This window comes from Apus apus, chromosome 2, assembly GCF_020740795.1.
Source record: "Apus apus isolate bApuApu2 chromosome 2, bApuApu2.pri.cur, whole genome shotgun sequence".
Classification (NCBI taxonomy): Eukaryota; Metazoa; Chordata; class Aves; order Apodiformes; family Apodidae; genus Apus; species Apus apus.
Window position 1 is genome coordinate 61,440,066 of NC_067283.1, and position 14,582 is coordinate 61,454,647.

The following is a 14,582-nucleotide window of genomic DNA, read 5'->3' on the forward strand; positions in this document are numbered from 1 at the left end:
AAAACTAGATAGTATCAGCATCAGTCTTCCAGGTTGTCATGGAATGTTGCTGTCACAAGTGTTATCTATAGTGATTTTCTGCTTACCTTTCTTCAACATGGGACAAGATCTTGCTCCTCCTGTCTGCTAGTCATGCTCTGGGTAGGAAAAAATTAACTGCTACATGTCAAACACTAAACATGCTGCCCTACAAATGGGTCTTTGGGAAGGGGAATGACATTATGGAAGTGACCAGTAGGTCTACCTCATTTACTCCTACTACTTTTCTGTGGATTCAAAGAAGGTAAGTTGCTCAGCAGGACTGATTGTCATGGCATGGCCTGGTCCATAGGTAAAATGCTTCTTGGGGAACAGTTTGTATGCTGGTGATGTGTGATATTTGATCGTGACAGGGTTTTGTACATGCTAAGTGCTAGAGCGTCAGAGAACCTGGAATAGCTGGAACAAAATAGCTGTTGCTGTATTTAATAAATCTAGTTCATTCCAGGGTTTTGAGTGTGGTCAAATGGAGTAACCCAATGTAATACATTCAAATCTCACTAACACATTTTTTTGTGTAGAATAAGAGTGCATTATGGGGACTTAGTACAGGAGCACTGTTTTCTGTCCATGTAGACAAACCTCACATTAGCACACTTACTCTCCAGTAATGATGTCATTGTTATTTTGATGTCTGTCATCTTTCAGAATTGTGTGGAACATTCTGATTAAGAATGCCTCATAATGCTGTTACTTTTCCTTTCACCAGAGGCCAGCAGAAACTGTAGATGAAGAAGAAAATGCAGAAGAGGAAAATGACAGGGGAGAGGAGGCATATAAAGGAGGGGAAGAATATCCAGAAGTGAATGGAGAGGAAAGTGGTAAAACTGTTAAAAAAAGAAGTGAAGTGGAAGGAAACAAGAAGAAACAAAATGAGAATTATGAAGATGAAGCAAAAGAAACAGTGAATGTTGACCAAGCAGAGGAAGAAGAACTTAACCACTTAAATGGCAAGAAAAATGAAGAAAATGGTGGGGGAATGGAGCACTTGAACTACCAAGGTGATCTTCAGCCTGAAGAAGAAATAAAAGAAGAGGATCCTAATGGTCAGAACAAGGTTAGTGTTTATTCTTTCAGTTTGCTGTTCTTCAGTTATTGTTCCTTTATTCATCTCACCCTCTGACTTGTTAGCTAGTCTCCAAGTAGCTCACTCCTGACAAGGTCCTGAGAGCATTTATGAGAACTTCAGTTTGTGGGAAAAGCTGCTTTCCATCTGTATAGATCTGTTACATCAGTAATTACATTATATGCCCTCCAACTGAAAAAACAGATGTTTCTCACTATTTGATGAATCTGCATCTCCTGCTTTCCTGAGCATGCTGAATTTTTAAAAAATTAACATAAACTTGCCATTTCCAGGAAAGCATAAGCATTATATATTTTCAGACTAAATTCTCCTTTATGACAGAGCAGAAGGGTGTGTGTGTGAAGTCACAGGGCCTCATTATTTTGATGAGTTAACTCTCACAGAAGTTGCATTTCATAAAGAGCTCTTGCCATGCTTTTCCAAAATCACATCTCCTTTTCTTAGATTTTGGAAGAGACTGTGGAGATTAACAAGATCCTCAAAGCAAGGGGCTTTAGTAATTTTAAAAGCAGATATCCCATTAATTTAGGAGATGTGGTAACGTGCTATTGGCTTAGATGGAGGCGTGCAGCCCAGAAAAACAGACTACCCTGACTGTCAGATGAACTGATCAGTGAACAGAATGAGGAAAATTAAGTGTTTTGTTTGATGGAAAGAATCCAGATTTGGGAAGAATGGGATTCTTGAGTGTCAGAAGCAGAACAACTTGCTGTCTATAGGCTGCTGAAAAACAGACTCATCCTCTGCTTCTTTTGACCCTGGGAATGGTTTCTTGCACTTTGCAACTGGGCTTTCTTCTTCTTTTTCTGTATGACACAGAACATTTTTCAATTAAGAGAAATGAGTAACATGATATTTTCTTGGGGACTGAATTTATTCTGTGCTTAATATACTGATTTTTTTATTGTTGTTTGTTTATTTTTGGAAAAGCTGAAATTATTTATGGGAGTGGAGAAAGTGAGAGAGCATTCACTTTAAATGGATTTGTAGATAACTGGATGTTTGATGAAAGAACTTGGGGGGGAACCTCTAAGTACCTTCTCCTTAGGAAGGTATATAAGGTAAATAAGAATGTTAATGTGGTGACTTTTGGAAACATCTTTTCACATTAAGAATACCTTGTGGAAATTTTACTATGAAATGCTAATGCTTTTTGGAAATGAGGTGAAATCTTTGTTACTCAATGAAGTTAACAGTATCTGTCCTTTTTCTCTAGGTTGATTCCCATCTTGAAAAAACCTGCACAAATCCAAGGGTGACTATCACCAGCCCACAGGAAAGTGAAAAAAATGACCAGAGCAATGACTATGCTGCAGTTGCATAGATAGAAAAATGTGATGAGCAGAAAATGAAAGATTATAATACTTTAAATGTAAAGCATGTTATTTTTTGTGATTGATAACTTAGAATGGGAAGATAGGCTGAGTACCCACGTATTGAGTCCTGATGCTGCTGTATAGAATGATGCAGAAAACAAACATTAATAGCTACTAAAAAGTACATTGAATTACTTTTACATGCTGAGGTTTTTCATTAGATTTTGAGGAGGGAAAGACAAGAGTACTGTATAGTAGTATTGGAAATAAATTAACCATGCTTTGGTTTGAAATGGTTAGCAGTAAGCACTAGAATAACAACAAAATGACACTGTTTCAGAAAAGGAAAAAAACCCACCCAAATTCAATATTAAAACTTTTTTGCATATTTGTTCAGAAGAGAGAAACAATTTTTGACTTCTAATGAGGACATATGTAGTTTTTCCTTTAAAATTCCACACGATATATATGATTTCCAGACATGACATTAAGTCATAACTAGAATTTTTTTGTCACTGAATGGACTTATGCCCACAAAAAATGGTGTATAATGAGGTGTCAGTGCTAATGTTACTAAATAGTAGATTTTCAACATATTAATTAGAATTGTTAGGTTTTGCATTCATAAATAGCACTTATTTAGCACTAGAATGTATGTAGAAAGGCTATACTACTGCAACTTGTTCCCATTTACAGCAAGTTTTGTTGATTGTCCTGCACAGATTCAGTGAACAATGAATTGTTATCAATAATGAAGAGAAAAGGGAAAGAAGAGTATGTAGCAGATTAATTACCAAAGTTGAGTTTGGGTGGATTTGTAGTTCAGCCTATGTAAAATTTAATTCATTAATGAAAAAAGAAAATAGGCCTGGATTCATACTGAAATTGCCATGAGACCATTGCTGCCAATGGGGCCGTTTTACTATGAAACATTTTAGGATGAAGCTGCCAGTTTTCTGTAAAAGTCATCAAAAATTGCTGCTTTTATGAATCCTTTATGTAGCCTTAATGTTTGGAAGTGTACCATCATGTTTTTGAGAAAGTTGGCTCCTGATGGGCTGTGGCTTAATTTGCATTAGTAAATAAGACATTGATCCACAGTATTAGTTCTCTTAATGATGCCCTGAGCCTAACTGCATTAATTATACAAAAGAAATAGTGGGTTACCTTACCATTAATACTGGTAAATTAGGACCACGAGAAACTAAATATCCTTTTTGTTGATTTCATGCCATTAAGACAAAAATTACTTTTATGAACAAATTGAACTTGGAGCACTGCTTGAGGAATGTGAAGAACCATTTGTCATGACTGAAACTCCAAAAAAACAGCTTAACTTTTTCGACTCACTATTAAATATATTTTTCCAAAGGAGTAGAAATACTCAAGAGATCCGTCAGGAGGTTTCTGAGTATTGGCAATGAAAGTACAAAACCCATAATGTTAAAAATCACAGGAACAACGTTAGAGCAGAACATCTCTGAATTGTCTGTGATTCATATGTCATTTGACAAAGATCCGAGGGAATGTTACATTTGTGATCAGTTCAAAATAAGGTCCTACTTTAGCCAAGCTCTTAAGCAAATATGTATGCTTTTTTAATTTCATACAGGAATTAACCCTATGTTCAAATATATTATATTTCACTGGGACATTTAAGATGACATTTAAAGTCTAGCAGAAGTAAAAACCAACCAACTCTCCCCTGCTCCCTGCAAAAGAATGAATAAAATAATTGTACATGCCAGTGCTAAGAAAGGACAGACAGAAATCCTCCAGATACCATTATAGTTAATCCTGCACTGGAATAATGTATGCAGTAGCATTAAAAGCCCTCAAACAATACTCAATCAGCCAGAGCAGGCAGCTCTGTCTCCTCAGGGAGCTTAGGGGATTTACCTGCTGAACCTTCTGTGCAAAGCTGACCAAGGAAAATGGCTAATGCTGTGTCTTTGCTCACTTAGAGCTGAATAGCTCATGTGCTTACCAGTAAGCTTGGGCTTAAATGTGCAGCTGAATCAAGACAAGTAACAGTAATCCTGTACTGACATTACTATGAACGGGTTCTTTCCTAGAAGTTAGTGGTGTATGAAACACAGGACTCTACTTGCTGTCATTTACTGCAGACTAAGACTTGAACAAGCTCTGAGATGTTTTTCATCCTCAAAAGTTTGAAGTTAAATTGACATGCAAAAATATCTGATGGAGATATTTAATTTGGAGAACATTTGTCTAAAAATGTTGTATCTAGAAATAATATTTAGAAGCAATTGAGGGATTTGTATGGTGATACTTTTCTCCCTTTGGTTTTTATTTATAGCTTCTGTTTGCCAACAGCTTCAGTAATTTCTTCCCTTTTCCCCAAATCTTTGTTGTCTTCTATGCTTAAAAGACTTACAGATGTCAAAAAGAGTAATTTAAAAGCTTAAACTAAATTCTAGGGAAGTGTAAGATGATTATTTTCTGTCATGGGAACGTGAAATCCCAATGAGTGTTATTCAGCCTTTAAAATGTTTTCCCTTCTGTTTTCTTGTCAAAGAGACAGGATGTAATTCTTCAGAATAGAAAATCAGACTTTGTGGAAATAGAGATATAACCATTTCCTAATTCCCCTTACAACACTGAAAACATAAATGTTCTTATTGGGTTCTTTTGTGGAGATAAAAGGTTATACAGAACAAATAAATCTGATGTTAACATAGAAATTAAACAAGAAACATACAGATGGTCTTGCTAATAGTTTTTCTGTCTGAATTTGCCATATGTGATGGCTTAACTCAGTTTTACATTAAGAAATACATAATTTTGTTCAGCTTATATGATGTTATTTTATTAAGCTTATATGCAACAGTTCTGAGGTTTTTTTTAAGACTTGTTTTCTTTTGGTTTTATTTTTAAAAATAATTTGCTATTAAAGAGAACTAGCATACAGATACTCCTGTGTTTCATCTCATATCAAGGCTGGGTTTATGTTAAGTCTATCTCTGGGTGACTGACTTTCTAAACCTAGTGATTTTGCAGCTGATGGGATTCTCCCACAACTAAAATTAAAAAGAAAAGAAAACAATCAGATCTGGTAGTTTCCATATTGCAACTGTGAAAGAAAGTATGCTGACAATTTATCTGTTACATAGTTAGAAATCTAAAAATAACAGCACAGTTAAACTGGCCACTGTTTGTTTGGGTTTTTTCAATGTCATCATTCAGGTTAAGACTGGATTATCAGTATGTATATTCTGTTCAGCTGATACTCAGCAAATAACATGTGTTTTATCTGTTCACCTGCAATGCCTGAGAAAACTACCAAAACTTCTCGATGTTTCCCTGCTGAATTTCCTAATTTCAGCAGAGCATTAAATCATATACTTAAATCCCATAGGACTGTGGGGTTTATTAATTTGATCTAATGCTTTGGTGCTTTGACTTATCAGAGCCAAAATAAAGTTAGCTTCTAGAGAGAAACTGGTTGAAATAAGAATAATATCATCCCTGCTCAGTCTTATCTAAAGTAAAGTGAAATAAACCTGCAGGCAGAAGGAAAAAGAGTAAGGGTAAGCATTCTGATTACTTGAAAAGATGGAGAAAGGATTGTTGGTGGGTGTTTTGATTGATTATCCCAAAGTTACATTAAAATATGATTAAATATTAAATGTTAAGTACAAAATGAAGTATCTGGAGGAAGGGTGTATTGATTAAGTAGTAGCAGTACCAATGATTTAATGGGATGCAGCTCAAGGGTTTGAGGTTATGAGTGGCTGAACTTTTTGTGCTGGTTTGGTTCTGGTCTGGTTTCGGTAGCGAGGGAGGGGCCTCAGAAGTGGCTGCTTGAACAAGCTACTAAAAGCTCCCCAGGCTCGGGTAGCCAAGGCCAGGCCATATGAGAGAACTAATTGAAGATGTGAGACCAGAAAGAGGAAAGGAAGGACCGAGCTGGAGAGGTGAGAGCAGTGCCAGCAGTGCCGGAGTGGAGAGATCCTGAGGTTGGTGAGGAAGAAGGGGAAGAAGGTGCCCAAGCAGAAGTTCCCCCTGCAGCCCATGGTGAGATGGCAGGTGTCCCCCTGCACTCATGGAGGAGAAGCACAGCTAAACATCCCCTGAAGGTGCCAGAAGGGGCAAATGTGGACCTGCAGCCTGTGGACTCTGATTATGCAGCTGTGGAAGACCCTGGCACCAGGGGAGGTGACTGTTCCCAAAGCAGCCCCTGACTCTGTGGGAAGCCCAGGCTGGAGCAGCTCCAGACCTCGTGGGAAGGACTCCTGAAGGAGAGGTTGGTGGGGAGGGTCCTCCCCATGGGAGGGACCCTGTGGGGAAGCAGGGCAGGACTGTAAGGAATCCTTCTTCCTGAGGAGGAAGGAGCAGCAGGAACCACCAGCCTGTGAAGTGACTCTAAACCCCATCCCCTGTCCCCCTGTGCCGCTGGGGGGAAGGAGGGAGAGAAACTGGGAACAAAGGGATTTGCGCCCGGGAAGAAGGGAGGGGTGGGGTAACATCTGCAAGCCCTGCTCTGTGTGTGTCTGTGCCCTGGGTGTGTGTGATTAGTGTGAAATTAAATTACTATTTTTTCCCCAAGTTGAGTCTGTTTTGCCTGGGACCTTAATTGGTGAAGAACCCTCCTTGTCCTTTGTCTCGACCCATGAGCTTCTAGTTGGGTTTGTCCTCCCCATGCCAGAGTGTGTGGGGGGCAGGTGAGTGCGTGGCCATGCAGTGGGTTCTTTGTTGTGTTAGGCCCAAACCACGACAAAGTTTTAATCAAAATAAGTGCTTTGGGTATGTCAGTAGGCAGTGAGGCCTTCCACTATCTTTGAATTATTGTGCCTGTGCATATTTGTATGCATTAACTTATAGGCATGTGTGTGAACACTATCTGAATGCATTTGCTGTGTGTTCACACAGACTGCAAACATAAATTGTGTGCATATATAATCTAATCTCATATTAGTAGTGATGGGAAAATTATCTTAATTGTAGCTGAATTTGGCAATAACCTTTGAAGAAAATACAGCTAAATATAGTAATAACTAACCTCATAAAAGAGTGACATACCTTTTTTAATGATGTGTATTCTCTGGTGCTCTGAGCCAATCTCAGAATGCTTGAAGCCCTGAAGTTAAATGGAAATAACAGCCTGAAACCGACTGGAAGCTATGTGTGTCATAAGGAAGTGGACAGGGTTTGGAAAATTAAAGAAAGAAAATACAAGTCTTTACTACAACACGTGATATCAAAACTTTCAAAGGCCTTCAGTACTAGTTAAAGTGCAGGCAATCTAATTTAAACAAAGGGGTATTTTGAAACAGTAGGCAGACTTCCAGCAACCTATGGGGTTACAAGGAATGCCTTTAAATGTTCATATTTTTCTTGCAGTCGCCTACAGCTGTGATAGTACTTAGCTCTAACACTTGTGATTTTATAAATGAATCCTTAATTTAATCATACTTTTCCCTGAAATTTAATTCAAAATACAGGATTTATTAGTTGAGAGCTTTCTAATCCTAAAAGCATTTCAAAATCTCTCATTTGGGATAAACTAGAAGGAATGTAATTATTTATAAAATTATTCACAGTTCTATATATCAAGAATAGGTAGATTCATGATTTATAGTTAATAGATTTTTAAAGGCATAGGTTTTACACATGCTGTTTATGCTGTGAGCTCTCTAATCAGTGTCCATGCATTTCAATGTAAAAAAGAATGTCAGGTCTCTCTTCTGTAAGAATTGTTTGCCTGGCTCACTCTGGTATTCTGGACCCCAGCCTTCATGCTGGCACTGATAGGCATGTGCAGCAGGCGAAGCCAAGCTCATAATCCCATAAATGATTTTATGAGGCATTTACTTTTTTTTCCATACTTCAAAATAAAACATGAAAAAGTTTTGTCTGAGGGTAAATTCCTCTCTTGAACACCCAAGATACAGCCTCAACACCAGTGATTTCCAGGAGAGTGGTCCTGCCCTGTTCCAGGCTTTCAGGTGTCTAAAAAAGCACCAGCCAGGCCTTCAGATCACTGCACTTAACACATTTGGCCTCAGTGGTTTTACTGGCTCCAGTTTTCTAGGCTCTCCAGGTGGTGACTGGAGCAAAACTGCCCTCCGAGGGATGATATAAAATATCTGAGATCCTGACTGAGTCATGCTTAATGGAAGAGGCAGCTTGAGAAGAATTAGCCCAAAATTGAATGATGTGGAAGGTTAATGACTACTTGGGATCCGCTTCAAAATCTTTCTTCTTTCTCTCCTCCTTTGAAGAAGCTGACCTTCACAGGAAGGAGAAACTTGGGCTGACGTTTGCAAAAGGCAATAATGAAATAAAGCATAAATAACATAATATCAAAGCACTGCAGACCCTGTAACAACTTCCAGTGGTGCTGGGTGAATGGTGAGCCATGTCCAGACCATCATTCCCTCGTCAGCACAGTCTGATTTGCTCCTCTCTATTCAGATAGGAAGAAAAGGATCACCAAGGGTTATTCTGTAGCTTCCCTTGCCACAAAGTTGGTACTTATTTTCTTTTTCCCAGTAAGTATGAAATAAGGTATCTCTTACAGTGGTAGCATGTAAATCAAATCCTGTATTGTAAATTGGTAGGATGCTTTTGTTATCAAAAAGCACTTATCTATAGAGTTGTGTGGGTTTTTTGTGTTGGTTTTTTTTACTTGTTTGTTTGGTTTTTTGTTTGGTTTTTTTCTGTTTGTTTTTTTTTGTGTTTTTTTTTCACTGTGCTACTTGTGGTTTGGGGTTTTCTTCTCCTTCAGCCTGTTTCCTAAGGAACACTGGGCATGTGATGCCCCCTGAAGGATGTGGGCAAAAGTTAGAAAGAGATTGGGAGGTAATTTGAGTGAGTCGGCTCAGGTGAAGGGGAAGATGCCAAAATACAGAGGAAGGCCCTAGCACCACCATCCTAAACTTTTCTACAGTCAGTGGCTTGGCCTTTGAGTGTCAGGGCTGTGGAGGCTGTTGTGGTACAAGGAACATCCTCTGGCAGGCTGCAGGAAGGGAGGGAGGCAGAATCGGCGTGGGTGATACAGATCAAATTGGTGCTTATGTCGTAAACTGGCAATGAGTGTCTTTGCCTCTAAGTCTAAACCGCTTCAAGCCTCACCATTTGGAGTAAAATCACTTTTTCCCCATACTAGGAGACTGTGGGGCTGTTGAAGGAAAGGTTTTATAAGAAGAATCTAAGGGAAATGACATTTCTTAAGACTCACTACATTGCTTTAAAATCTTTTTAGAGCCATTCCTTCTCTCTTCTTTCTCATACCATCTTGTGGTTTGAGCCCAACATGACAACAAAGGAACAGCCCCATGGCTGCTCACTCAACTCCCCCAACACAAACACTCTGGGATGAGGAAGACAAAGCCCAAATAGAAGCTCATGGGTCGAGACAAAGGACAAGGAGGGTTCTTCACTGATTAAGGTCCCGGGCAAAACAGACTCAACTTGAGGAAAAACAATAATTTAATTTCACACTAATCACACACACCCAGGACACAGACACACACAGAGCAGGGCTTGCATATGTTGCCCCACCCCTCCCTTCCCCTCCCCTCTTCAACCACCTGGGATCTTCACCCCAGCACTGCCTTTCACCTCTCCAGCTCAGCTCTTCTCCCACAAGTGTTCCTCTGCTCAGGTCTCCTCTCAGTTCTTTCGTATGTTAATCGCAGAGGTGCATCTATTGTCCCTCTAATGGCTCTTTGACTGGTTTTGGACCAGGGGGAGCTTCTCAGATTCTTACCAGAACCACCCCTAGGGCCCTTTCCCCCTACCAAAAATCCCATCAAACCAAACCAGAACACATCTACATCAGAAACTGAAAAAAACCCAGTGTGTCAGCTTTCAAATATGAAAGCATTTGAGGTTCCTCCCTCAAAACTTGTTCACAGAATGACAAAAAGCATTGCTAGAAGCTAATACCTTAAATCCAGTGCATTATCTGGTAGGATAGATCCTGTCAAGATGCTGAAAAAGCATTTATTTTTAAGTAAGATATAAAATAACCATCATAATAATGGAATCTTATTGAGAAAACTGCTCCTAACTCTCTTCTTTCTAGCTGAGCAAGACTTGCCTACACTGTGAATATGCCTGCTGCACTCTGGCAGCTGCTCTGGTTGCTTCCCTGGTGAAAGTTGTGACATGGTAACTCAGGCTCCTGGGGGCATGGGGTCAGAACTGGCTCTGGCAGCGTGCCTAGTACCACTGGTCACAGTCTGCCCTGCTCCTCTCCCTTCCCTTTGAGAGGAGAAGAAGCCTCATTCACCCAGCAGTTTTCAACCCTGCCACAGCCATACCTCTTGTGGAGCTGTGCCCTGTACTCCTGGCCTTGGTTCGCCTTCCCTGCACAGGTGAGCTGTGTGGGTGAGGCTCAACCCCCCCTGCCTCTCACAGCTGTAGCCTGGGAGCTGCAACTGGGTGGGAGGAGAGAAGCTGCTGGGAGCCTGTGGGACTCTTGTCTGAGAGGCTGGGAACAGCCAGCCCTTCGGGGGGAGGGAATAAATACCCCAGCCTTCAGCTGAAGCAGTTCTGTGGAAGAAGCAGTTGAATATCATAGACACAAGACACTGGCAATCAGTTCCAAGGTCAACACTTGAGGTAGGAGGAACGGCTATTTTGTTTGCAAGTACTTAGGGGATGGGTACCATCTCTTTGTCCTAATGCTCAAATGGATGACTGGATTCTCCTGCTCTTGAGGGATGGAAGTGTCTTTTCAGACCTCGGTGATATGTACATCCTTCTCCTTGTCTTAGTTGGGAAGGACTTCTGATTTGACTGGAGATCTGACTGATTTAAACTCCTCTGCCTCCTTGAAGTGGTAGTGTCAGAGATGAGCAGTCATGCTGCTGCTGCACTTTGGACACCTAGCTTGGTCTTTTCATGCAGAAGTTGCCACATCCACTGCCACAGCTCGTGGTTTCATTACCATGTGCCATCTCTGCATCCTTCTTTTTCTCTGCTGCATTTGCTTCTTCCAGCTTGGTCTGAGAAATGATGTTTCTAAAAATAATGCCTGTACTCCACATTATTTCTCAGTTATAGATTGTTGGTGCAAAGCTGGCATCCTCAGAGAATCCTGAGCTTTACACCCTCCCCTGCCATTCTCTTATGGCTTCCGCTTTCCCAGAGTTAGCACCAAGCAGGGATTAACTTGGTAAGTCAACAGCTAGGATTTGCATCCACTGTTTAAAAGCAGTCTCTCTCTGCAGAGAAAGAGAAGTGGATGAAGGCTATTCCTCCTTCTCATGCAACACAAGGCTGAGTTCAAGATGACCAAAGGGTTCCTCATTCAGAGCATCCTGACCACATTGTTGTAAGTGGCTTATCTGAGAACAAGGAAGGCAGGGTAGCTAAACCTCTTGGGTTCTTCTGGCTGGGGACCTCACCCTCATGCACATCTGGTGCTTGCAGATGGGCCTGTGTATGTGGAGGCAGCCGTCTGCTGTGGGAGCATCCCACCTGCTCAGGGGATTACAGCCTTCCCCTGGCAGAGTCTTATCAAGGGCAAGTTTCTGTGGACAAACTGAAGCTTAGATATTTTTTGCATAAGAGTTGTGGGTTTTGGCTGTGGGTTTGGGTTGTTTTTTTAAAGGCATGGGCAGTTCATCTCAATGGCCTTAAGGTTAGTGTTAGGCTTTTTACACTCATTGACAGCTATCCACACTGCAGAGCTGCAGCAGGGAGAGCCCCCTGAACTTGGCTGCTGGGGGGTGGGCAGGTGCCTGGCTGCCTGGGGGCAGAAGAAGATTGTGCTGCCTGACACTGTAATGTTTGCTACTGCTAATGCACAAATGCCTACTTCTCTGGAAGCCTGTTGCTTCAACCAGCAAACGAAAAGGACTATGCATCTCACTGCCCTGTCAGGGCTCCTATGCCAAAGAGTGATGTATGTGTCAGACACTCAGCAGCTCATGTACCTGTGGGCGTTCAGCTCCACCTACCCATGGCTCATTGCTCTGCCACATGGTGCTCCCAGCAGTTCTGCCCCCTTTTCCTCTGTTTCTTGAGCAATGAACCTGTGCTATATGAACTCCCTTAGCACGTGGGATGTAGATTGCAGTCTTTGACATGTCTGGTTTCTGCACTTTGCTGATGCCTGAGGGCTGTGTGTGTGCCTGAATGCAGGTGTGACCCATGCAGGAGACACAGCCACTGACCTCCTTGAGGAGCAGATCTGGAGATACTTCCGTGTATGCTCCAAAGTTCATCTAAACCAACACCTGTGCAATCCATGACAGGGTGTTTTGAATCATAGAATCACTTAGGTTGGAAAAGACCTTGTTAACATCTTTCTCAATGATCTTGATGAGGAGATAGAATGCAACCTCAGTAAGTTTGCTGACAACACCAAATTGGGAGGGAGTGTTGATCTGCCTGAGGGTAGAGAGGCTCTACAGAGAGGCTTGGACAGACTAGATCGATGGGCCAAGGTCAGTTGTAAGAAGTTCAACAAGGCCAAATGTCAGGTCCTGCACTTGGGCCACAACAACCCCAGGCAACACTACAGGCTTGGGGAAGAGTGACTGGAAAGCTGTCCAGCAGGAAGGGACCTGGGGGTTCTAATTGCTAGGAGACTGAGTATGAGCCAGCAGTGTGCCCAGGTGGCCAAGAAGGCCAACAGCATCCTGGCCTGTCTTAGGAACAGTGTGGCCAGCAGGACCAGGGAGGTGATTGTCCCTCTGTACTCAGCATTGGTGAGGTCACACCTCGAGTACTGTGTCCACTTTGGGCACCTCAATACAAGAAGGACATTAAGGTGCTAGAGTGTGTCCAAAGGGCAATGAAGCTGGTGAAGGGCCTTGAGAACAAGTCTTATGAGGAGTGGCTGAGGGAACTGGGACTATTTAGTCTGAAGAAAAGGAGGCTGAGGGGAGACCTCATCACCCTCTGCAACTACCTGACAGGACGTTGTAAAGAGGTAGGCACCTGTCTCTTCTCACAAGTAACTGATGATAGAAAAATGGCATCAAGCTGCACCAGGGGAGGTTTAGTCTAGACATTAGGAAGAACTTTTTCACTGAAAGGGTTGTCAGACATTGGAACATGCTGCCCGGGGAGGTGGTTGAGTCACCATCCCTGGATATGTTTAAGTCATCTAGATGTGGTGCTTGGGGATACAGCTTAGTGCTGCACTTGGTAGAGTAGGGTTAATGGTTGGAGCTGATGATCCTTAAAGTCTTTTCCAACATATGTGATTCTATGATCATTGAGCCCAACCATTAATCCTACTCTACCAAGTCCAGCACTAAGCCATATTCCTAAGCACCACAAGGCCTGGTCTACACTGCTCTTGGAAAGTGGCTTGGGAACTGCCTTGTGTATGTCTGACTGCTGGATTGCCTGCAGACAGCCTCTGTGGAGACACTTTGCAGCATACCCAACAACTAGGTAACTTAGGACCAAGCTCTCAACCCCAATGTCATGCATGCATCTGCAGAGAAAAATAGATCTGGCTATTTGCTCTGAAGCTACTTTTGAGCTGAGGAATCTGGTTTTTGCCTTTGGCCCTAGCAGGTGAACTTCTGTGTGATCTGGAGGATGCTCTCCTGTCATACATTAGGCTAAGCTTATATGGTGTGATGCCTGGAGAAAGAGCAGTCTGCTTCAGAAGGCAATTCTGGGACACTCCTTAGAGGACAGTTCCCACTGTTGGAGGAAGGACAGTGGGGCAGGGAACCCAGAGAATGCTCCATGGCAGGGTAAAGGATGGCAGCTCACGTAGGCACGTGGTTAAACACAAGACATGTTTAAGCCAACTATCACTTTCTACAGTTACATGATTGCCTGAAGGTCAGCACAAGGTAGTTGCAGTCCATTTTGTTGTGATTTTGAGCTACACAAAGGCTGGTTACATGTGCTGCAACCATCTGTCTTTAATGGGTGCTAACCCCAAGGGACCAAGCTCCTACCACAGCCCTTGTCATGAGTTCCCCAAGACATGATCATGTCTTACCTGGGGAAACCTGAGACCTTGGCTCTCAAGACATGTTGGAGTTCATGTGGCTCTATGGTGGTTTTGGAAAAATGCTGGAGCTTCCCCTACCCTCAGAGCTCAGCTACAGGACAGAGCTGAAAGGAGCTGGCACTGGTTTCTGTGGCTGTACTGGGACTCAGTGACTCCCTCTGCCCTGCTTTGCGGTGATGGT

General features: G+C 42.0%; 1 protein-coding gene across 2 annotated transcripts in view; it reads left to right on the top strand.

Moving 5' to 3' along the window:
* The window catches only part of DCDC2 (doublecortin domain containing 2), a 76,740-nt gene extending 71,365 nt beyond the window's left edge, over positions 1 to 5,375 (top strand). For both annotated transcript variants that reach the window (XM_051612088.1, XM_051612089.1), the window contains 2 exons: positions 749 to 1,096; positions 2,343 to 5,375. In XM_051612088.1, coding sequence (XP_051468048.1) covers positions 749 to 1,096; positions 2,343 to 2,450 — 456 coding nt within the window. In that variant the 3' untranslated portion in view covers positions 2,451 to 5,375. The remainder of the gene's footprint in view (positions 1 to 748; positions 1,097 to 2,342) is intronic.
* Positions 5,376 to 14,582: the final 9,207 nt, after the last annotated feature.